Raw genomic sequence first — 25,898 nt, 5'->3', positions numbered from 1 at the left:
CATTACCACTCTACTAGGACAGAAAATATAATTAGAATTTATTGACCTTATCTAATTAAATCTATTACATCAGCAGCAGTGAACTAATTTGGGTTTTCAGGACCTTGTTAATTATGTAATCAAGAGTTGCTGCCCTTCTAAGGAAAGTTCCAACCTTCAGCCCATTTTTTAGACCAGGTTGCAAGGTAAATGGGTCGCCAAAGAAACATGTACTAAAACCATAGGACTGTTCAATCTTTAATTTACTTGACAGGGTACTGTTCATTTTTCATATTTATTCTGACCTAACCAGTCAATCGAGTCAACATATGAGTACATGTACTTATGACATTTTGCAGTAACTATACTCATATTTGACAGTAAGTGTGCTGTGAGAGTTCATTTTGTAAATGAGTACTCACTTTTGACAGTTAGTGTCGTGTGAGAGTTTGTGGTACCCACAGGTGATGTGGCCACACACTGGTAGTCACCAGAATCTTCACATGTTGGCTGTTTGAACACCAGGGCGGCGCTACCAGTATCTTGATCCCACTCCATAGCAACATTGTCACCAGACTTTATCTTCTGGCCATCTTTCCACCTATTGGTGCATATTCAAAGTCCTACTGTAACTTTACCAAATATTTGTATAAAAAGATCAAGTTTTTTCACAAATATCTCAAAAGACTGCATCAGTTTATCAATTACCTACCATATTTATCCACATCCATCAAAACAGCCTATGCCTGGTAATAAGCCCACCCATGTCTATCACAGATCAGTAGATAAGCTAACAAATGTTACTGGTATTTTATTGTTCTGTAATAAGCTCATCCCCTTACTTTAAGTAGAAGACTATGTGTAGACCCCTGGGCTTACTGCAGGATAAATATACAGTATATAAAAGTTAAAAGGGAAGTAACTCTAATCTTTCTGCCTTCAAACACTATAGTTAGTGTCCGATCATAATGTGACAGTCAAAGAAATATTGTGCCCTGACAATGGCCTGCCTTGGTAGCAGGCTGAAACATGTACTCTATAGAAACCAGGTTTCAGGAGTTTCTATACTCTTCTTTATGTATTTGATACATTTTCAGTACATGAAGAATTAAATACTGATACATAACAAATAAAGTAAATCAGACATAGACAACAACATCACATTAACAAAACAGCAAACTAAACTACACAAGCTCTATACAACATTTACAGCCCAACGACAACATCCATCATACCAGCATATTTCTGGGCAGGGATTTCCATCAATCTTACAAACAAGGGTGACACTGTCAGTCCCCTCAACAGAATCGTACGACTTTTCTAATTGCTCAATAACAGTTGGGATTTCTGAAAGGAAATAGAGAAGAGTGAAATATCAATAGTGTCGGAGGTTTAAATACTTAGAATTTTTTATATGTGTATAGTAGTGTATGATAATATCTAAGTAAGAAACTATTAGTTTAACACTAGCAATAATTAATATCACAAATCACTCTATTTTGACAGTAAGTATCATGTTGGAGTTAGTGGTGTATTTGAGTACTCACTTTTGACAGTAAGTGTTGTGTGAGAGTTAATGGTTTATTTGAGTACTCACTTTTGACAGTAAGTGTCGTGTGAGAGTTAGTGGTGTATTTGAGTACATTATTTTGATTAGTGGTGTATTTGAGTACTCACTTTTGGCAGTAAGTGTTGTGTGAGAGTTAATGGTTTATTTTAGTACTCACTTTTGACAGTAAGTGTTGTGTGAGAGTTAGTGGTTTATTTGAGTACTCACTTTTGACAGTATGTGTCGTGTGAGAGTTTGTGGTACCCACAGGTGATGTGGCCACACACTGGTAGTCACCAGAATCTTCACACGTAGGCTGTTTGAACACCAGGGCGGCGCTACCAGTATCTGGATCCCACGCCATAGCAACATTATCACCAGGAGTCACTTTCTTTCCATTTCTAAGCCTAGTGCATCATTTCAAATATACAATTATTTACAGATTCTGAAGTGATGTCGAAGAGTTAAATGACACAAGATCTACAGTAACATCAGTGACACTTAAATAACAAATAAAATCAAGGCAATTACAAGGAAGACATGAACGGTCCAATCAAAACTGTTAAGATAGATTTTTAAGCCTTACACCTTACTTTAGGAACAAACTCAAAACACAAGAACATCAGAAAACTATCAAAACAAAGATCATTTTTAAGCATGTTTTTTATCAACTAGCTTTTCACAAACAAAGAATATTCCATACAATTAATTTTTTGCACAAGTTGGTCGCAACACTGCTGCAACTATTCTACATCTACGGACACCTATACACACAACACAATCGTACCATGTGACTTCGGGAGCTGGAGTTCCGTCCAGTTTACACACCAGACGTACATTTTGGTCTCCTTCGACAGGCTCGGATGCCTTGTTAAGTGGTTCAACCACTGTAGGTATTTCTGTAACACAGCACAGCGACAGACGGTCATTTTCTATAGATTGTTGCAACATTTAAGGTAAAAAGATTGATATTCAACCATCCTTAAATAAGTTGAGTGCATGATGTTAGATTTTATTAATTTTTGAAAATTGTTCTCAGGTTACTAATCTGTCTACAAAAGTCTTTTAGGTAATAATTCTGCATCAGAAGATTTGTTTGTAATTTTTCATCATCACAATGTCATATTATCAGTTAATAAGGTGTCGTTTGAGAGTTTTTAGTATATGTGAGTACTCACTTTTGACAGTAAGTGCCGTGTGAGAGTTAGTGGTGTATTTGAGTACCTTATTTTGACAGTAAGTGTCGTGTGAGAGATAGCGGTGTATTTGAGTACCTTATTTTGACAGTAAGTGTCGTGTGAGAGTTAATGGTTTATTTGAGTACCTTATTTTGACAGTAAGTGTCGCGTGAGAGTTAGTGGTGTATTTGAGTTTATTATTTTGACAGTAAGTGTCGTGTGAGAGATAGCGGTGTATTTGAGTACATTATTTTGACAGTAAGGGTCGTGTGAGAGTTAATTACTATTGATATTAAGTGTCGCGTGAGAGTTTGTGGTGCCCACAGGTGATGTGGCCACACACTGGAAGTAACCAGAATCCTCACACGTTGGCTGTTTGAACACCAGGGCGGTGCTACCAGTATCTGGATCCCACTCCATAGAAACATTATCACCAGGAGGCACTTTCTTTCCATTTCTAAGCCTAGTGCATCATTTCAAATATACATTTGTTTACAGATTCTGAAGTGATGTTGAAGAGTTAAATGACACAAGATCAACAGTAACATCAGTGACACTTAAATAACAAATAAAATCAAGGCAATTACAAGAAAGACATTTAATGGTCCAATTAAAAAATCTTTAGGCAGCTTTTTTAAGCCTTACACCTTACTTTAGGAACAAACTCAAAACACAAGAACATCAGAAAACTGTCAAAACAAAGATAATTTTTAAGCATGTTTTTTATCAACCAGCTTTTCACAAACAAAGAATATTCCATACAATTAATTTTTTGCACATGTTAGTCGCAAAACTGCCGCAACTATTCTACATCTACGGACACCGACACACAACACAATCGTACCATGTGACTTCGGGAGCTGGAGTTCCGTCCAGTTTACACACCAGACGTACATTTTGGTCTCCTTCAACAGGCTCGTATGCCTTGTTAAGTGGTTCAACCACTGTAGGGATTTCTGTAACACAGCACAGCGACAGACGGTCATTTTCTATAGATTGTTACAACATTTAAGGTAAAAAGATTGATATTTAACCATCCTTAAATAAGTTGAGTGCATGATGTAAGATTTTTTAATTTTTGAAAATTGTTCTCAGGTTACTTATCTGTCTACAAAAGTCTTTTAGGTAATAATTCTGCATCCGAAGATTTGTTTGTAACTTTTCATAATCACAATGTCATATTATCAGTTAATAAGGTGTCGTTTGAGAGTTTTTAGTATATGTGAGTACTCACTTTTGACTGTAAGTGTCGTGTGAGAGTTAGTGGTGTATTTGAGTACATTATTTTGACAGTAAGTGTCGTGTGAGAGTTAGTGGTGTATTTGAGTCCATTATTTTGACAGTAAGTGTTGTGTGAGAGTTAGTGGTGTATTTGAGTAAATTATTTTGACAGTAAGTGTCGTGTGAGAGTTAATGGTATATGTGAGTACTCACTTTTGACAGTAAGTGTCGTGTGAGAGTTAGTGGTGTATTTGAGTACATTATTTTGACAGTAAGTGTCGCGTGAGAGTTAGTGGTGTATATGAGTACTCACTTTTGACAGTAAGTGTCGTGTGAGAGTTAGTGGTGTATATGAGTACATTATTTTGACAGTAAGTGTCGCATGAGAGTTAGTGGTGTATATGAGTACTCACTTTTGACAGTAAGTGTCCTGTGAGAGTTAGTGGTGTATTTGAGTACATTATTTTGACAGTAAGTGTCGCGTGAGAGTGAGCAGTGTATTTGAGTACATTATTTTGACAGTAAGTGTTGTGTGACAGTTCATGGTGTATATGAGTACTCACTTTTGACAGTAAGTGTCCTGTGAGAGTTAGTGGTGTATTTGAGTACATTATTTTGACAGTAAGTGTTGTGTGAGAGATAGCGGTGTATTTGAGTACCTTATTTTGACAGTAAGTGTTGTGTGAGAGATAGCGGTGTATTTGAGTACCTTATTTTGACAGTAAGTGTCGTGTGAGAGTTCATGGTGTATATGAGTACTCACTTTTGACAGTAAGTGTCGTGTGAGAGTTTGTGGTACCCACAGGTGATGTGGCCACACACTGGTAGTCACCAGAATCCTCACACGTTGGCTGTTTGAACACCAGGGCGGCGCTACCAGTATCCGGATCCCACTCCATAGCAACATTATCACCAGGAGTCACTTTCTTTCCATCTCTAAGCCTAGCGCATCATTTCAAATATACAATTATTTACAGATTCTGAAGTGATGTCGAACAATTAAATGACACAAGATCTACAGTAACATCAGTGACACTTAAATAATGACTAAAATCAAGGCAATTACAACGAAGACATGAACGGTCCAATCAAAACTGTTTAGGTAGATTTTAAGCCTTACCCCTTACTTAAGATACAAACTCAAAACACAAGAACATCAAACAAGAGGCCCATGGGCCTTAACGGTCACCTGATATATTTATACAGGGAGTTGATTTTGTTTTTAATACGAACAGAAATATTATTCAAAGTGACAAAAAACAATAAAACCACCTTATTCAATATCTAGCACACAGATTTAAGACTAAAAAGTATTTGAAACTAGTACCTCTGATTCTAAACAAGGAAAATAAAGACATTTTAGTACACTGACTCATTTGGGCCCCACCCTACAGCCCTTGTGGCTAAGTATCAAACTGTCAACTCAAGGTTATAATTCCAATCAAGTTATAAACATGTAATATTGAAAGTATCATTTGCCATTTTAAACCATAATAAATTTTGCCCCCTCCTTCCCCAGGGGGTAAACGTGAGACCCTAGGGTCATAAACATTAAGACCATCCATCTATGAAGAGTGTTTGATTCTACCATATCTAGGTCTTTGAGAAGAAGATTTTTGAAATTTCAGTCAATTCAACCTTTTTTGGCCCCACCCATCAGCCCCGGGGGGTCAGTCAGGGATCATATGGCGTACTATCAAACTGGTTTCTTATACTGATAATGCTAACCCAAATTGAATTACCTCCCATGGAAATTAAACAAATGTTGGTCCAAAATGTGATTTCCCTATATAAACTGTAGTTAAGTTTACCCCCTACCCAGGAGGAAACGCGAGACCCTAGGGTCAAGAAATTCACAATTTTGGAAAAGCACCTTAAGACCCTTCCATCTATGAAGAGTATTTGATTCTACCATATCTGGGTCTTGAGAAGAAGATTTTTGAAATTTCAGTCAATTTGACCCTTTTTGGCCCCGCCCCTCAGGCCCCTGGGGGCTGGGGACCAACCCGGCCACTATTTTTGTTGACCTTTGGCCATGGAAGGTTTCTGCAAAATTTCATTGAAATTGGTTCGGGGTTTTGGAGAAGAAGTCGAAATGTAAATTGTTTACGGACGCCGGACGACGCCGGGCAAAAGGCGATCGCAATAGGTCACTTGAGACTTTGTCTCAGGTGACCTAAAAACTGTCAATACAAAGAAAAATTTCAAGCATGTATTTATCATTCAGCTTTTCACAAACAAAGAATATTCCATACAATTAATATTTTGAACATATTGGTCACTAAAACGACAATGTAAGTAATCTATATCTATGGACATCCACACACAACACAATCGTACCATGTGATCTCGGGAGCTGGAGTTCCGTCCAGTTTACACACCAGACGTACATTTTGGTCTCCTTCGACAGGCTCGTATGCCTTGTTAAGTGGTTCAACCACTGTAGGTATTTCTGTAACACAGCACAGCGACAGACGGTCATTTTCTATAGATTGTGGCTACATTTATAGTAACAATTATCATATCATCCTCAGATTAGCAAGGCAATTACATGCTCAATTTTTTTCTATTTCTTGAAAATTTCTCTTAGCATACTAATTCATAGAATTTCACTTTTGACAGTAAGTGTTGTGTAAGAGTTAGTGGTTTATTTGAGTACTCACTTTTGACAGTAAGTGTTGTGTGACAGTTTGTGGTACCCACAGGTGATGTTGCCACACACTGGTAGTCACCAGAATCCTCACACGTAGGCTGTTTGAACACCAGGGCGGTGCTACCAGTATCTGGATCCCACTCCATAGCAACATTATCACCAGGAGTCAACTTCTTTCCATCTTTAAGCCTAGTGCATCATTTCAAATATATAATTACCTTTTAATTCTTGAAGATGATGAAGCATTGTGTGTTACCATAAGATATAAAGTAAGACCACTGGCACCATAAGTAACAAATACAATCACCAAAACCAGAAAGAAGTGAATTAAAGGTAGCTTAATTTGAAAACTCTTTTAGTAGCTTTTGAAGCATGACACCTTACTTAAACAAAACAAAACACAAGAACATCAACACATACTTCAGCACAAGTTGATCACCAAACTACAGTAACTAATCCATATCTACAGACAGCAACACAACACAATCGTACCATGTGACTTCGGGAGCTGGAGTTCCATCCAGTTTACACACCAGACGTACATTTTGGTCTCCTTCGACAGGCTCGTATGCCTTGTTAAGTGGTTCAACCACTGAAGGTATTTCTGTAACACAGCACAGCGACAGAAGGTCATTTTCTATAGATTTTTACTACATTTGCGTTTAAAAATATTTATTTATCCTTAAATTACCAAGAACATGCCAAAGATTTCCAATTACATGTATTGAGTTACGTAGCATACCAAATGATAAAATATTTGTCTACAAAACTCTCAAAGGCAATATATCTGCATCAGAAGACTTGTTGCATTTAGGATTTTGTCATCATCATAATTTCATAGTTATTCAATATCTTGAGTGTTTGCAGTATACATGTATTTGAGTACTCACTTTTTAGGCAAGTGTGAGAGTTAATGCTATGTATATGATTACTCACTTTTGACAATAAGTGTAATTGTGTGAGAATTTCATTTGTAGTTTATTTGAGTACTCACTTTTGACAGCAAGTGTCGTGTGAGAGTTAGTGGTGTAAATGAGTACTCACTTTTGACAGCAAGTGTCGTGTGAGAGTTAGTGGTGTAAATGAGTACTCACTTTTGACAGTAAGTGTCATGTGAGAGTTTGTGGTGTATATGAGTACTCACTTTTGACAGTAAGTGTCGTGTGAGAGTTTGTGGTACCCACAGGTGATGTTGCCACACACTGGTAGTCACCAGAATCCTCACACGTTGGCTGTTTGAACACCAGGGCGGCGCTACCAGTATCTGGATCCCACTCCATAGCAACATTATCACCAGGAGTCACTTTCTTTCCATCTTTTATCCTAGCATCATGATTCAAAAATTATGAATTTATGATTTTCCCAGTTTTTCTGGCAAATTTTAGAATTGTTTTAATAGAATAAATAAAAGGTACCAATATTTATAAATTTAAACACACCTTCCGTTTTCTATTTTGGTTTAACTCTTCAAGAACATTGAAATCAATTAATTAACATAGTAAATAAAATAATTCCACTATCTATTAAAGTATTTGTTTCAATATCCTTGCTTTTTTGCTTGTTTATTTAATTCTATAATAGTATAATTGAGCCAAATTAACCCTGCCAGTACCTCTTGACAGGTGTCATACATATTTGTAAGCTGAAGGGATATTGTCAAAAGCTCTGAGTAAGTTATCGGAGAACAAACGTGACTGAATTATCAAGGTGCACTTTTATTAAATTTATGAAATACTTTCCATTTTAAAAATAAGTTTAACATTTGGGGGAATTTAATAAAACAGCAGAGATTTGTTTTCATGAACAAAACTGATATCCTGTCTCTTATCGATATAATGCATTTTTTCCCACACCTTTTGTTGATGATGCAGCAAAATGATGTCTTTGACAGTGAGAAAGTTTATGTCTCTCGACAAAATTTCAAGAAACATTTTGCACTTATTTAATGTTTGACGTGGAGATGGAGGCCATGTTGACCTGAATACAGTGCACAGCAGTTTATATTTCATCAAGACATCTTAAGTGGTTTAATTTTGACATCCTAGACAAGATTATGCTGAAAATTTTATATTTAATTGACCTTTGACCTTTAGGGGTAAAAGTCATTGTGATCTGACCTTAATACGGTGTACTGCACACATTTTTCTGGTCAATTTTCAGATGTGAAATCAAAGGGGCTCAATTGTGAAACTGTGGAAGTGGTCTATATAGAGACAGAGCAACACCAAGCATTAGGAATATCACTGGTGAAATATGGTAGACATTTGTTTTTATAGAGTTTTACGTCCTATCAGCAGCTAAGGTGATTTAACCATTTCACTTTCACTTTAGTAGACTCTACCATGCATTGACCTAGATGAGTCCATTATGGTCTACAGTGGTGAAAGGGTTAATAAGGGACGTAAAATATGGTAGAGCTCTTCGGCCGCACTCAACAAGAGTTTTACAAACAATGTTACAGTGACATTATGTCAGCCACTGTATGTAGATACGATCAGAGACATGTTGACCATTAGTATACATGGACAGTTCTGTACCAGAAACATTGTTACTGATATGTTGTCTTCAAAGCCAGTACATTACAAGACAAGAAAGGCCTGTATAATTAGGGCTAACACAAAAAGACAGTTATTATCAGACACCGACGAACATCTATTCCTAAGTCTGTTTACACTGTGTTTACAGCTACGTACAAACAATACTAGACAAACATCGTACCATGTGATAGTGGGGCTAGGGTTTCCCTCCATTCTACATGTTAGTCGGACACTGTCGCCTCCTTCCTGGCAATCGTATACCTTGTCTAGTTGTTCAACAACAGACGGAACTTTTTCTGGTTCTGGAATGTGTGTTTATAACATCTTACAATTTTAGGAAGAATATAAAATGACACACAATGTATTTATCATCAAATTACAGGCAAAGTTAAAAAAACAAACCCTGAAATATACTAATATCTTTAAAATTGGATGAAACAGAATTAGTAAAACACATCATAGACTGTTTATTTTTGTTTTAATTCAGTTTTATGATAGATGCCAATATCGTTTTGTTCAAAAGTCTGAACAATTAATTCCAGTTAAGGGGTGGATGTTTTGATATATACATAAGTACTCACTTTTGACAGTAAGTGTTGTGTGAGAGTTTGTGGTACCCACAGGTGATGTGGCCACACACTGGTAGTCACCAGAATCCTCACATGTTGGCTGTTTGAACACCAGGGCGGCGCTACCAGTATCTGGATCCCACTCCATAGCAACATTGCAACCAACGACAACATCTTTCCCATTTTTTATCCTATATTTTAAGTATGATTCACAAATAAATAGCTAAATTTGTTTAAAACATTTGATATTTAAATATTTCTGACACTGGTATGAAGCAATATAGCAGACGTATAAATTTGTTTCATTACAGTTTAAGTTAATAACAGCTTAGAATTCCATCCTAGACAGTTCAACATTTAGTAAAACTAAATTTTCTACAGAATTGCCCTTTGTGGTTATTTGGTCAAAAAGATATAGACAGACAAATCAACAAACTACAACATTGCCACTAACTTACTGACTCATGTTTGTATTTTTTTGTATATGAACATCGATTGACAACAACAAATAGAGTATGCAGACTACACTATAACACACAGCGTCTATACTGACTGTCCACTGCCACAAACTGTGAAGTTAAAGCGCTACAACAGACATCATGTACGTATATACTGACTACAATAAATAGCCAATACAGACTACACTATGACACACAGCGTCTATTCTGACTGTCCACTGCCGCAAACTGTGTACTTAAGGCGCTACAACAGTCATCATGTAGGTATATTGACTACAATAGATAACTAATGCAGGCTACACTATAACACACACCGTCTATATTGACTGTCCGCTGCGACAAACTGTGAACTTACAGCGCTACAACAGGCATCATGTACGTATATAGACTACAATAGATAGTTAATGCAGACTACACTATAACCCACACCGTCTATATTGACTGTCCGCTGCGACAAACTGTGTACTCAACAAATAGAGTATGCAGACTACCCTATAACACACAGCGTGTATACTGACTGTCCACTGTCACAAACTGTGAACTTACAGCGCTACAACAGGCATCATGTAGGTATACTGACTACAATAGATAGCCAATACAGACTACACTATAACACACATCGTCTATACTGACTGTCCACTGCGACAAACTGTGTACTTAAAGCGCTACAACAGGCATCATGTAGGTATACTGCCTACAATAGATAGCTAATACAGACTACACTATAACACACAGCGTGTATACTGACTGTCCACTGCCACAAACTATGTACTTAAAGCGCTACAACAGGCATCATGTACGTATACTGACTACAATAGATAGCCAATACAGACTACACTATGACACACAGCGTCTATACTGACTGTCCACTGCCACAAACTGTGTACTTAAAGCTCTACAACAGGCATCATGTAGGTATACTGATTACAATAGATAGCTAATGCTGACTACACTATAACACACAGCGTCTATACTGACTGTCCACTGCCACAAACTATGTACTTAAAGCGCTACAACAGGCATCATGTACGTATATACTGACTACAATAGATAGCCAATGCAGACTACACTATGACAGACAGACTAGACTAACTATGCTGTGATAGACATTATCACATACAGCATACACTGACCATGCCACAACACACAGCATATACTGACTTGTCACTACACACAGCATATACTGACTTGTCACTACACACAGCACATACATACTCCTACAACAAACATCATGTACTATTTACACAAAATATAATGAAAAATAATGGATGCTCAACACCTCAAGAACGGTTTTGGATTTTTACTTGTTTGCCCACGTGTTTCGGCCTGCTATGCGGGCATCATCAGGACAAATAATATATGTAGCTTTCAGTAGTGAATTGTGGTAATCTGTTTTGATAAATATGATGTCATAATAGTTATAACGTTACTTAATGCTTTAATTATTGTTTTGAAAATGCCTTTCACCATGTGTACACTGACCTGTCTATTATACATATAGATTCTGGTAATTTATCAGTGACACTATACATCTCCAGCAAACACCCATGTATACACACTTGTTAGCCAGGTGGTATATGACTAGTATGGTACAATAGTTAGCGCCTGATAAGGCAGCTCCTGCGAATTCCTCAAAAATTGTATTGATTAATGTATATGCTAATTGTTTTCATTGTATATCTATGTACTGTAAAGCGCTTTGGAGTGGCTTATGTTAGCTAGATAGGGTGCTATATCAAATGTTGTATATTATTATTATTATTATACTAGAAAACCTGGTATTTAGGGGTGCCACATAGGCCTCGATCCGTTACATTGTTGTATTTGTTATACATGTATATTTAAAAAATTCAAGATAATTAAGTTTCGTTGAGTTTTGTTGCTGCAAACAGTTGCATACTATGGCGCAGTTTACGATAGAGTGGATCCAGAAAGATGCAGTGGATCTCCGTCAACACTACGACGGACAGTTAAGACTTACTTTGCTACGACAAACATCATGCACCGACTACAACAGATATGCAGACTACACTATAGCAGATAGCATAGAATGACAAGGTATCATAGACACCCTATATTGACGACAATATAACAGACAGTACGCTGTCTAAACTACATGTACAACAGAGATAGCCTAAAGATGCTACCCTAGACAGCACATTGACCACACCACGACTGACATCATTGGCTGACAACACTACGCCACAGACAGACGACATACTAACTAGGTTACAACAGACACCGTACCATGTGACATAGGGACTTGGAAAGCCGTCCACCTGACACTCTAGCCGCAGAGACTTCCCACCTTCTACGGTGGTATAGGTCTTTTCTAGATGCCTCTGAACGGTCGGTATTATGTCTGGTTCTGAAAGACAAATTTAACACTTACTGGAGAAAAACACTTTCCCCGCCATTTGTATTGAATATTCTGTCATAGGCTCCAAGGTTTGCATGCTATCGTCATATATATAGCATCACTTTTACTTCACAGTAGTTGTAGCACTCGCTGGAATACAGCACACTTCACAACAAAAGCTTGGTATTACATAGGTACGCTACACTTTCTTTACAAAGAGTGTGCGTATAACTTCATGGTTTTGTAAAATCGTTTCATTGTTATGCAAATCATATGTGTTGGACAACTTGAGGGAGACATTTGTGTGACATAGATGGAAATTCAAAAATAACTGTATCTTGTATTTTTAACTTTTGAATGGACGTAGATTCCTCTGTTGATGTCACTTCAGGACAATGAATGTGCATTTTATAACAATTGTCATGTTTACTTTAAAATTTATTCTTCAGCTCCTCGACATCTTTTCCATGAGATGATGCATTCATTAGAAATGAATGCAGTTTGTATCCAACCTTTTGCCAAATTCCATGGCAACCACTTGCTCTGGCAAGCAACCTTTTTAACGAAGTGTAGAGATGATCATACTCACACAGGGTGAGCATAAGAAAGAAACACTTGTACTCACTTTTGACAGCCAATTTGGTTGGAGAATTTGTTGTACCAGCAGAAGACTTCGCAACACATTCGTAATTTCCAGAATCACTAGTTTTCGGATGTTTGAGTATTAAGGAAGCGGTACAGCTGGCAGCGTCCCATTCCATTTTTATTTTGTCACTTGCTGACAAGTTTTTACCATTCTATGTCCTGAAACAAAACACACACACACACACACACTGTAGTGGCAATTAATGCAAAAACATTGTTGATAAAGGAGAATTTCAATAACCAATGCTGTATTAATTTCTGTTATTTAAAGACTTTTTATTGCATATATGAAATCAATTGATTTTAATTATTTTGCAAAACCTTTGACATCAGTAAATCCTGTACAAGAAATTTGAATATATATTTTTTATTTTTCATTCAAATTTATTATGTATTATTAAAAATATTTGTTGCATGAGAGAACAACAAAACCAGAAAGCCTGATTGGACTTCCATACAGGAATTATAAATTATCGTTTTTCTTTGAACAATAGCATGATACCAATCATTTCCACATACCATGAGATTTCAGGAACTGGGTTTCCATCCACTTTACATTTTAGACAAACATTTTCATCAGATTCCAAAGCATTATACCCTTTGTTCAATGGTTCCACAACTGATGGGGCCCTCTCTGGTACTGAAAACAGGAACATATAATAATGAAACTTTCTAGCACTACATTACAGCAAGCTTCTGGCCAAACATTATGATTCTAGTCCTCTCTGTTACTTCACAAGTTGATTGAGTATTTTAACAAGTTTGGCCCATGAAGCCTTGAATATAGGTCAAGGTCATTCCTTTTTTACAAATTTTGTGTCACAACATTTCAACGACCTTAGTTATGGGTAAAGGTCATTTCATTTCACAAAGTTTATGGCATTACATTTGATCAATCAAATGGCCATAAATCATAATTCTGGTGTGCCAGAAGGACCCATTTGAGTGTTTCAACTGTTTGACTCCAGTGATATTGAATACAGACTAATGTGGTTTCTTTTCAATACTTTTAGTACTCCATTCCAGCAAGTTACTGGCCACATATTACGACTACAGGTCTTCTGTTCTTCTTCAGAAGTCATTTGAGTGTTTTAACAGATTTAATTCCTGTGACCATGGATTGCCAACAAGCTAGTGGCTATGTATCATGACTAAAGGCCTCTTGGTGTTTCAGAAGATACAATTTGAGTGTTTTACATATTTGACCCCTGTGAACTTGGACCTTAGCCAAAGTCATTTCATTGTTGTAGTATTCTATGCCAGCAAGCTACAAGCACGTTCTTCAGAAGTAGCAGTTTACCATAAATATTTTAGTATATTTTACCCCTGTGACCTTTGATATTGGTCAAGGTCAATTCTTTAATAAAACTTTCTGCCTCTTGGTTCTTTAGAAGAAAGTGTTATAATAGATTTGACCCTTTTGGCCAGGTGAGTTAAAATTAATATCTGTTGAATGGTCATTGGAACAGTCCACATGGACACATGTTGTTTCTTCTCTTTCTAAAAGCATTGGTTTCCTACATATTTTGAAATGTTTCGTGGCCATAGTCAAAGTCCTCCTTACCTTTAACAGTCATGGTTGTAGCCGATTTGATCGTCCCTACTTTAGAAGTGGCCACACACTCGTATTTCCCGGTGTTTGACACACTCACACCTTTAAACACAACGGCTGCTACACCAGTTTTGGCATCCCATTCCAAGGTCATCTGTTCTGTAGCTTCTAACGCCTTCCCATCTTTGGTCCTAAATAATAAGGTTGAGAGTTATCTATAAGAGCAATTGCTACTTTGGTTTGTTTGGTTTGTCTGTGTTTTACGTCCTATTAACAGCTATGATCATTTAAGGACGTGCCAGGTTTTGTTGGTGGTTCCTGGAGAAAAACTACGCATCCCCTGCAATTACTACACACTGATCACAACTTTTAATTTGGAAATAGAAAATAATTTGTTTTTTTTTCTTACATAATTTTTAATGACCGTCTGTATCTTATGCATAAATACTAATTCAGTTTCAGCTTAAGACGGAACAATAATAAAACAAAACTTGTCTCCAAACATTTTGAAAAATACACCTTTCAGCTAACAAAGCATAAAATTGTATCTCAAAGATGTGTGGAAATGATATCATTTTAATCATGAAAAAATGCTTCAAACAAATGTTTGACCATGAAAAGGCAATAAATGATGGCAAACCTACTAACCAAGAGATCTCCGGACATGGATTGCCCTCCATTTTGCACTGAAGGCGAACAGTTTCTTTGGTCTCAACAAATCTGTACTCTTTCTTCAGAGCTTCCAAAACAGTCGGTTTCTTTTCAGGTTCTGTAATAAATCACCACATTGGTTAGCAAAGTGAACATTTTCCTAAATTGAAAAGACAGGAAGTTTAAATATGATGTTTTTAATGGAGCGACTTGATTTGTGTGAAAGTTGTGAGTTAATGGTCAAGTTTGAAATTGCTATCAAATGTATTCTTTTGCTTGAAGAATTTGACTGTGTGCATAGTGTACCACATTGTAATCAGACTTACTTTTAACAGCAACATTTGTGGAACAGGACACAGAGCCAGCAGAAGATGAAGCTGAACACTCATAACAACCAGAATCTGCTTCAATCAGACTCTTGAACTTGAGGGTAGCTTTACCCGAGGCTGCATCCCATTCCAGGCCATGCTTGCTTCCACTGACCAAGATCTTTCCATCCTTTTTCCTAGTAAAGTACAAAATTGTTAATTATTGGTAGTGGAATAATTAAGTAACAATTAAAGCTGTAAGGAGAGTTAAGTGTTGGGTCCAGTAAGTCTATTGTATCCAGATTTATTTAACTACAGCATGGAAGATGGAGATTTTTTTCTAAACAGGAGAATCATGCAGGGTATAAGATGACCAATCCTTGCATTTACATTCAAACATCATGAAGATTTCTTCAAATGATTTGAAGAAAACTTCATGACATTTGAATATAAATTCAAGGATTTGAAATCAAATCAAATTTACCTGAGCTGGGAAAGAGAAATCTCTGTTCTATGAAATATAAAACTGGGCAGGAAGGGTCTAGATTGTCTAATACAAATAAATTCATCCATGATATATAAAGCAAATGAAAGTGTCTGAATTATCTAAAGTAAACAACAGGCTCTACATAAACTTAGTAAATAAAGGGGTCTGGATTATTTTTACTGGAAATGAAGATGTATATGGATTACTAATACTCCACTGTATATATCATGATTTGCTAACGGGAATCTTACCATAAGATATCTGGTGTGGGATGACCTTCCACCTGGCACTGAAGTGTTGCCTTGGTATCGGTGGTGACAAAGGCATACTCTTTATCTAATGCCTTCTTCACTGTCGGGGATTTCTCTGGCTCTGAACAATCAACAATTTCAGCCATTTAAACATAAGCTTCCAGATATCAAAGAAAATCAAATTCACACTAAAGTTTCACTTGAATAAATATAATATGAAAATTATTTTAAATACATATTAACACATTTTGTCACATTTAGAAGACATATAGTGATCATAAAGATCTGACTATACAGGATTCTAACATACAGAAGCAATTAATAAAACTATTTCAGCATTTTCAAAACAAACAGCTTAAAGCTAGTGTAATAAACATCTCGACTATATTATAATAATTAAGGTACAGAGTTAATGTCAAACGGTACGTCTATGAAACAAGAGAAAACACACATATACTGATAAAGGTAGGTAAAAGCAATGGTTGATAATTAGCCAGCAGTCACACACAAGACTATAGAATTGTAACAGAAGTTAATTAGCAAAATTAAAAGTCTACACAGATTATATATAAGCACCCTTTAGAAAATGTATACTTATATAATGATTTAATAAAACTGTAGTTAAAAGTTTTTAGTCTCTGCTTACAAAAGGTTATATATATTTTACAGACATGATGCATGTTAGAAAAAGAGCAGTACTTTTGATAACACATATGAAAAAGATGTTAAAATATTCCATCAAATGGAAAATTTCTCAGATAAATTTAATAGATAGGCACATAAAAAGCTCAACAACAATATATAGCAGTCATTGTAATGATAGCAAAACTGTGTTAGAACAAAAATTGAAGAAAATGAAGTAAATTGATCAGTATAAAGAAGAGAAAACCAGCTCAATTATTTGAAATTATTGCACCAATGTATTTGTAGCGGAAGCAGCAGAACTTCTTTAACTTACTAACTACAGCCAAAGAAAGGTTTGTCCCAGCTGAAATATATATATACATACAAATGGATGTACACCATGAGATTCGGAGTACCTAAATATATACATAGGTACACCATGAGACTTAGTCCGAATTATTCGGACGTTTTATCAAAATGTCAGAATAATTCGGACTACATGAGACTCTGAGTACCTAAATATATATATATGTGTACACCATGAGACTCTGAGTACCTAAATATACATATGTACACCATGAAACTCAGAGTACCTAATCATCCTATATTCTACTGAACATTCGATTCAACTCCAAGATCCTACCAAGTGCAATGTGACTAATTGTACAGTCGCTGTTTGTAAACCATTAAGCCCTCACATGAAGTAGATATTTGCTACATGACTGAAGATTTATTTCAAAAACAATTTTTTGGTTTGTTTGATATTTTTTGATATTTTCAAACTTCCCAATGATCCTGACCAAGTCAATATTGTTAACAATATGTTTTAAGTAACCCTGACTGTTAACACATCCAAGTGACTCTGTGTAAAGCTTCCAAATGACTATGCATGACTACATCAAGCTTCCAAGTGACCCTGACTTCATATGACTTACTGTCTACCGTAAAGCTTGTAGAACAGGAACATGTGCCTGCCGAGGATGAGGCGATACATGTATATTTTCCAGAGTCTTTGATCGTCAGACTCTTGAACCAGAGCGTGGACATACCAGTATCTTCACTCCACTCAATGGTAAGATTGTCACTAGGGCTTAGCTTTTTATTATCCTTCACCCTGTCAGAAACCAAACAGTTTCTTTTACTTATATTTTATACACATTTATTGTTTTAAACATTAACACCAAGGTGTAGTCTGCAAAATGAGGATTTTTATCAAAGTTTTATGATTGACAGCATTTTCTTTGAAACAATGACATTTTAATTATTCCTTGATTATCTTTCGATATAGTTGACATGTAGTAATGGGATTTTCCATATACATTCATGCACTGAAACAGATTTTTGATGGACAATGGAGAAAATTGAACAGACAATTTTTCATGAAATAGGCATAAGTGCTCAATTTGTTTTTGCCGAGATTTATTCATTAAAGACTGCATAGTAGGATTTTTAACTGGAATACGTTCGTGGACAGGAGATAATCTTACCATGACACTGCGGGTTTAGGTTTTCCCTCCACCTGACACTGTATTTTGATGTTAGTATCAGAGTCCAGGCAATGGTACTCTTTCTCGAGTTTCGTAACAAAGTCAGGACTCACATAGGCGGGCTCTAGAATGGGACATAAAGGGGACATAACATAATCAGATGTCTATCAGATCGTATAGGTATACCCAAAGGAAAACCTTTAGTAAACAATATTGACATTCTCTGCTTCGTTTCATGACGTTAAGTCTTTTTAGGTAAGCACTCCAATTTCTGGCTTTTTAAAATGTGACTTGGCAACTGTCAAACTGCTTTACTTAGGGATTTTTTTTTTTTTTTAAATAACTTAAGAAAACATTAATTGGTTGGTCATCTAGTGAGGTTCCCTCAAAAACAATGCATATGTTTTAATTCTTTTCTTTAAAAATTGTCAACAAATGAAATCATTAGTAAAAACTCACTTTAAAACACAACTTTACATGTTGAAATGAATGTAATTAGAAAGAAAAGAAAATCACACAATTCTTTGTTACAAAAGCCAAGAAAAAGTAGCACAATCTCACGAATATTTAAAGAACCAAACAAATTTTGATTAATTACAAACAACATAGAGAATAATAGAGAAAATATATACAAAAGAGTTGTTGTGCAAGTGCAAAACATGAAATACAATCGCAGTCATAGATAGAAGACATCGGTAAAGTACAAAACTGTACTAGGGGCAACCACAAAGACGGTAGGATTGTATCATATAAAACCGATCATTTAAGAAAGGAAAGGGGGAAGACATGTTGGTTGATCTGTACAAGTGTGTACAAGGGTATGATACCTGCAGGTAACAGGTGTTTGGTACCTATTAGGTCACACGCCAAGGTGTGTCTAGTCATGCTCCTTCAAAACATGAAATCGCCAGAGACTTTCTTAAAAGAAAACGATACAACTATTTCCAAAGAACTGGAATATTTCATTACAACTTCCCGTAGATGAATGTAAATATTTTTTACGGGGAAAATCACGGAGTGGGGGATGTTAAGAATTTGGACTTGTACACGTCTCATCCAAGAAATCAAACAACGAAACACGTCATTCAAAACAAAATGATAACCTATAAAAATAAATCCCTGGCCAGAACTAGAGAGAAAACAGAAGTGATCACGTAATTATGCAATATGTACGGTTCTAAACATACTAGAAGCAACAATGTGAACAGAGGATCCCTCCATGATTGTTACTGCTATATGAAGATCATAGTTATATGTTCATTGAAGAAAAAAGAAGTCCTGTTTCAACAATGAAATAACGATCTACCAGCAAGGTCACAAAACAAAAACACAAAAGAGTTCCATTCAACTCTGGAGCTCAACTATAAATAACCGGTGCTTGGTAAAAAATATTTGTCATTGAAGTCTTTCACCATTTTAGTATTTTTTCTTGGGTACAAATTAGATAGAATACAACAAGTGGTTAATTGAAAATACACTAATCTGCCAAGATATCATTCATATTAGAAACAGCCAAAATGATTCATTAGTTATTTCAAATGTATGCAAATAATAAAAAGAAACTTCTGTTGCTATTTGATAATGAAGCAGTTTGCAAGGCAATATAATATGAACAACCCTGTTTAGTCGGTAACATGTTTTATCCAAAAATAAACAAAAATTAAAAAAGACCACAAAGAAAACAATGTTACTCATAAGAACACAACTGAACCATGAAAGAAGAAATGAGTTCATGAATAAATGTATATCTGAGACAAGACAAACCACACGGGGGAAGGGGACATGAGTGACAGCAAGTCTAGGGTAGGGAGGGCACGCCCTACCATACCGTGTGTGGTTGGCCCGTCAGGCACTGTGATGCTCGCCAATCCTGTTATCCAGTTCCCAGAGTAAAGGTAGAACTAACGTCCAAATTTAATAGCAGATTAAAGATCATAAGGTTTAGTGGGTTACAGTACTTAGTTGTTAATTTGAAAGTGAAATGAGAGGTGATGGAAAAAAGAAAGATTGACTTCGAGTATATTTCATGTAAATTGTTGATATCATGGACTTACACTGAAAACAATCAAATCCATATCAACAACAGTAGACCAGCTTTGAGAGAGAAATTACCAGCAACAATAGGCCACTTTGAGTGAGAAATTACCAGCAACAATAGGCCATCTTTGAAAGAAAAACAAATGCATCTCTTTCTAAGCATGATCACCAAACCATTCTGCATTGTTACCAGTAGTAAGTGATGCAGCAATGTAAGTTTATAGCAAAAAAAGAACAACCACCGAGTCCAACATCAAAAACTACAGCCACATGATAACCGACAACATCCATTGCTAGGCATCACCGGTCAGGATGACATTTGACCTCTTTTATTTTCTATTGACCAGTGTGTCCAGCTGAAGTCCAGTTCACATGCGACTGCTAGAAAACCCAAGGCATAGTGTTCAACAAATTTGATTTCTCTATATGTCAACAAATATAACAGCCCTTTATTTCCATTCCTTGTCCAATAGTTTTATTGTAAACATCATTGTTTATATTACAATATGTTACCGTTACCATAACAACCTTGATGTTTAGGTGTAAACGAAATAAGAGGTCACCCCATTGGATAGCAACTCTTCAATGGATACAAAGGAGTTCATACTTGTTTTTCTTTTTTGAAAAATATAAACTAAAAAAACCACACCTATTAAAGTAAAATATTATAAAAAATATTTCAAATATTGATCATCACACAAACTGGCTACAGGGAGCAGGTAAATGGCTTGTACAGGTGCCCTCCTGGATAGAGCACAGGTACAAGTACAATTAATGTCACCATAGATACAGATAAGGTGTTCCACAACCAATCAAAACTTGATTTTCTTTAAGAAAAACAACTGTTCATTTTTGTAAAATATAAAAAAAATATTGAATAACACTGGTTTAGATAGTTTTTTATAATAGGTTTCTTTGTTCTACTTTACATTGTAACTGAAAAAGTATCTTCATATTATTGAACTTTAAAGTTAATCACTGTTAAGTGTTTTTAATGATATGTACATGGTTGGTGCCTATAAATGAAAATTAACAATTTATCTATAACTAATGGGAATAGAATTTCTACAGCTACTTTGCAATATTTAGAATTTTCTAATCTATAAATAATCTTATAACACACACAAACCGATTCTGAAAAGAAACTTTTCTATCATGCAACCAAGCTCAACACTCATAAACATGTTATATGTCCACATTGGCATCTCATATATCAAAGCACAGTGGTGAGACAGCAAAACCGACACGTGACTAACAGCTACGACAACCTTCACCAGCAATCTACGATACATGTATACAACAGCTACAACAAGGGAGGTAACTTACACATCCACAAGGGAGGTAACTTACACATCCATAAGGGAGGTAACTTACACACCCACAAGGGAGGTAACTTACAACATCCACAAGGGAGGTAACTTACAACACCCAAAAGGGAGGTAACTTACAACATCCACAAGGGAGGTAACTTACAACTTCCACAAGGGAGGTAACTTACAACACCCACAAGGGAGGTTACTTACAACATCCACATGGGAGGTAATTTAATTACAACACCCACGAGAAATGTACCTTATAACACCCACAACGGAGGTAACTTACACATCCACAAGGGAGGTAATTTACAACACCCACAAGGGAGGTAACTTACAACATCCACAAGGGAAGACATTTACAACACCTGAAAGTGATGTAACTTACATCACCCAAAAGTGAGGCAACTTTCAAAGCTGATCGAGATATTCACAGCTTGTACAAAGGAATTAATTAAAGGATCATGGAGAGGTTTGAGGGAATGTTTACAGTGTGGAAAATCACCGAACGATGCATTGGCACCAATATGGAGGGATCATTATAAATGGAGGAATAGGACTTTTTCAGGGATAGTTTGACAAGTATACAAGGGGACAGTTGTAAATCAGGGAGGTGTAACAGGGGGAAGGGCTACATTATGAACTACCTTTCTCTTTGGGGGCACTGGGTTCACCTGTGAGAAACAGAGCATCACATTCGTCATATTAAAACTTTTCTAGTAAATGAACAAGATAGAAATCATTATTACATAAACATTATTTAGAAAGCATCTAGAAACATCAGCTTGAGTGAACTGCATAATTATACAAAATCTGACCACGATATCATACATGTATGAGTGTACTTAATGACTGCTATTAGATTCATCTTGAATTAAACAACTTTACTAAAAACATTTTAAGAGAAGCAGAAAGACAAGCAACAATGATACAGCTTGACACATACACAGCAAGACATAATACTTACAGGGTTCAGGTTGAGGGGCAGCATCTCTGGAAAATAGAAATATTGATTTGTGCAATTAGTATCAAATATGTATTTTTTTTAAAGGCCCTGATGTTTTGTCATTTTAAAATAATATACAGTTCAATATATAGAATATTGCCATACAACACAGTCCAATAAGGTTAGCAGCCTTTTGTAGAAAGAAAACAATCATGCTTTCACTATAGTATGTTGCCAATGGAATTTCAAAAACTATAGTAAAACGAAAACAAACAAAATTAAAGATACAGCATGTATTTCGGAAGTGTATTCGCTTCGTTAATTATAGTTTCAGAAATCTCAGTCACAGTTACAACACTTAATTCTAATAACTAAATACGTACACAGTATCTTCCTTTGCTACTTCAGGAGCAGACTCCGGTTTGGCTGCTTCTTCAGCTACAGTTTCAGCTGCTACTGGTGCTGGTGCCGGTTCAGCTGCTACTGGTGCAGGTTCAGGAGCAGATTCTGCAACAGGTTCAGCGACTGGTGCTGGTGCAGCCTCAGGTGCAGGTTTCGTTTCAGCTACCACTGGTGCAGGTTTAGGCTCTGCAGCAGGTTCAGGTGCTGATTCAACAGGTGCAGGAGCTGGCTCAGCAGCAGGGGTAGGAGCCGGCTCTTCTACCACTTCCTTAGAAACTGCAGCGGCAGCCTCTGCCACAGCTTCTTCCACAACCTTAGTGGCAGTCTCTTCTGCTGTCTTCACAACAGCAGAAACTGTTTCAGTTTTTGATTCTTCAACTGTTACAGATTCTGTAGTCTCAGTTTTTGTTATAGCTTCTGTTTTTTTGCTATATTTTTCAGCTAATTGTTCGGCTCTAGCCTCTCGTTCAAGCACAAGGTCCGATTTTTTTCCCTTTTTCACATCAGATATGCTGGTAATGTCTTGCCGGATCTCTACCATACAACTGCTCTCGATGACACTGCCACTAGGGTGAGTGAGCCGGACAGTGTACTTGCCGGTATCTCTCTCTGCGTAGGCCCTAGCAATCTCACACGAGTGGTAGTTCTTCACAGCGATGATCTTCACATGGCCTTTGTTGGCTAGATCCTCACCGTTACACAGCCATTTCACTGAAAGTTCAAGGTTTCACAACATACAGTTACATCTCGCTTCCTTTTAATTTAGAAGGACATTGAAGAACAACATTGTGAATTTCTAGTTATAACACATATAATAATGCAAAATCTAAAGTCCAGACCGAAATTTGACTTAATTTTTTTTTTAAGGCATTTGAGCCACCATGTTGACCAGGACAAAAGATGAAGATGAAATTTACTGTCTCACCAAAGTTTCAACTGCTAGAAGGATATGTCATTTATCTACATTCTTTAACTCATTCACCCCTGCAGTTTCGTAAATGAACTATTCTACTTTTGAATTGGAAGGGTTTAAATGTATCTTCAGGGGTGAGTGAGTTCAAGTGCCAGACAGTCGACAAAGATGTCACTGTCTAATGGCGGTCACTGACCTGTTGGTTTGGGGAAGCCTTCAACCTTGCACTCAAAGAACAACATCTGCCATTCCTTGATCTTCATGGTGTCCGGCAGAGACTTGCACAGCCTCGGGGGTTGGTACAGCACATCTCTAGTGTTACGGGGCACAAAGTCACTGTCTCCTGTAAATTCTGAGAGACCCAAAGGCCCACTGTCAACAGCCTTACTGTCCTTGTGGCCCCAGCTTCCAAATGAGGGCGTTCCATCACCTATTCACACATACCAAAAGTAGGTCTTATCAGACACAAATTTATTGTTTATGAATATGAAAGCTTATATGGATCTCAAAGTCCTTTCAGATAATACAGATATAATTTGCAAATGTTAAAAAAAGATTCATAAAAACACAGAGCTGTTTACTGCAATGATGCTACTTTTTGTTGTCGTAATCTCCAGCTAACTGAAAACTATTTACTCTGCTGATGTGAAACAAAAGTATTCTACTAAATGAATACATTGTATATTGAATACATTAATTTGGCTCAAGACCAGATAATACAGATATCATCTTCAATTAATTTTCATATAACAAAAGAGCTTTGTGATGCCATATTTGACCTATATGCTGAATGGGAATGTTATGATGCCCTATCTGACTATCATGACAAACTATTTACTGAACATAATGGCCCTGGTTATGTACCAAGTAAGACATAGTGTATACCAGGCATGTTAAGTTAGACCATTGTGATATTTTCTACTTACCAAACACAATGAGTTTGGCAGAGCTCTGACACCGCCCAGCCATGCTGTGAGCCTGACACTTGTACAGGCCGATGTCCGAGTGCTGACATTCATGGATCTTCAGGATCACCAGTCCTTTCTCTCCAAAATGCATTGTTGCCTTGTTAGTTTGGTGAACCCTACGGCCATCTTTGTACCTGTAGACACAACAAAATGTCAGATTCTCTTTGGATTTGTCAAACAGTGTTTAAAACAAGTTGGCATTATATGTTGTATCGTCAATGAAGCAAACAGATTCTACACAAGTAGCAGTAATATGGAAATATTATTGATAACGTTTTATCTGAGAGTGAAGATATGTTTACTCACCAGGTAACGTTTGGTTTTGGGTTGCCCTTGACGATACAGCTGAAGATGGCAGTGCCTCCGAACTCCACATGGACGTGATGGATGTTCTTGGTGAAGTATGGTCTGCAGTACTCAATGCAGGGGTCTAGTGTGGCTAAAATTGAAATATTCACTTTAAATGACTTTGATAAGTGATGGTTTAAAAAATAATACTAACTTAAATATTTAAAAAAGTAACAACAACCAGTTTCCAATAATCTAGATTAAATGTCAAATTTTCACCAGTCAGGTCTAACTTGCACTAGTTACGTAACAGTAGCAATCCTGTCAACTGAAACTATCACATAGCCTATGACAAAAAACGATTTGGGTGACATTGACAATACTAAATGCGGGCAGAGTGATGCAAATTTTGTTCATGAATAGTGAATGTGGATGGCGTTAGTCCATGTGTCTGTGTGTCCAGGCTGTCGAACCTTAGGGCAACGAATCATTCTGCTTTAACGATGAAATATGTATCCACTGG

At 36.5% G+C, this 25,898-nt stretch overlaps 2 protein-coding genes across 15 annotated transcripts in view; both read right to left on the bottom strand.

Annotated features, from left to right (window-relative positions):
• Positions 1–15,437, bottom strand: part of LOC110461237 (hemicentin-1-like) — a 56,803-nt gene extending 41,366 nt beyond the window's left edge. For 7 of the 14 annotated variants that reach the window (XR_002464100.1, XR_002464102.1, XR_002464112.1 and 4 more), the window contains exons 1-16: positions 15,349–15,437; positions 14,713–14,891; positions 13,668–13,788; positions 13,129–13,307; positions 12,392–12,512; positions 9,699–9,877; positions 9,299–9,419; positions 7,725–7,903; positions 7,073–7,184; positions 6,591–6,769; positions 6,268–6,379; positions 4,691–4,869; positions 2,316–2,427; positions 1,757–1,935; positions 1,215–1,326; positions 402–580 (exon numbers count right to left, since the gene is read on the bottom strand). Coding sequence is in view for 2 of the 14 variants with exons in the window: in XM_021514628.1 (XP_021370303.1) it covers positions 402–580; positions 1,215–1,326; positions 1,757–1,935; positions 2,316–2,427; positions 4,691–4,869; positions 6,268–6,379; positions 6,591–6,769; positions 7,073–7,184; positions 7,725–7,903; positions 9,299–9,419; positions 9,699–9,877; positions 12,392–12,512; positions 13,129–13,264 (1,900 nt within the window). In the remaining 12 variants the exon portion in view is untranslated. The remainder of the gene's footprint in view (positions 1–401; positions 581–1,214; positions 1,327–1,756; positions 1,936–2,315; positions 2,428–4,690; positions 4,870–6,267; positions 6,380–6,590; positions 6,770–7,072; positions 7,185–7,724; positions 7,904–9,298; positions 9,420–9,698; positions 9,878–12,391; positions 12,513–13,128; positions 13,308–13,667; positions 13,789–14,712; positions 14,892–15,348) is intronic. The other 7 variants (XR_002464109.1, XR_002464105.1, XR_002464107.1 and 4 more) reach the window with 7 other exon arrangements.
• The window catches only part of LOC110461240 (myosin light chain kinase, smooth muscle-like), a 33,802-nt gene continuing 21,204 nt past the window's right edge, over positions 13,301–25,898 (bottom strand). The window contains exons 9-23 of the mRNA XM_021514631.1: positions 25,394–25,526; positions 25,046–25,221; positions 24,316–24,549; positions 23,188–23,917; positions 22,826–22,851; positions 22,506–22,532; positions 18,509–18,632; positions 17,957–18,135; positions 17,356–17,385; positions 16,398–16,518; positions 15,678–15,856; positions 15,313–15,469; positions 14,713–14,891; positions 13,668–13,788; positions 13,301–13,307 (exon numbers count right to left, since the gene is read on the bottom strand). Of these exons, the coding sequence (XP_021370306.1) occupies positions 13,301–13,307; positions 13,668–13,788; positions 14,713–14,891; positions 15,313–15,469; positions 15,678–15,856; positions 16,398–16,518; positions 17,356–17,385; positions 17,957–18,135; positions 18,509–18,632; positions 22,506–22,532; positions 22,826–22,851; positions 23,188–23,917; positions 24,316–24,549; positions 25,046–25,221; positions 25,394–25,526 (2,423 nt within the window). The remainder of the gene's footprint in view (positions 13,308–13,667; positions 13,789–14,712; positions 14,892–15,312; positions 15,470–15,677; positions 15,857–16,397; positions 16,519–17,355; positions 17,386–17,956; positions 18,136–18,508; positions 18,633–22,505; positions 22,533–22,825; positions 22,852–23,187; positions 23,918–24,315; positions 24,550–25,045; positions 25,222–25,393; positions 25,527–25,898) is intronic.

The sequence above is a fragment of the Mizuhopecten yessoensis genome, unplaced genomic scaffold (genome assembly GCF_002113885.1).
Source record: "Mizuhopecten yessoensis strain PY_sf001 unplaced genomic scaffold, ASM211388v2 scaffold10591, whole genome shotgun sequence".
NCBI lineage: Eukaryota > Metazoa > Mollusca > Bivalvia > Pectinida > Pectinidae > Mizuhopecten > Mizuhopecten yessoensis.
The sequence above is the reverse complement of the archived record's forward strand: the minus strand, read 5'-3'. Positions and strand labels throughout refer to the sequence as shown.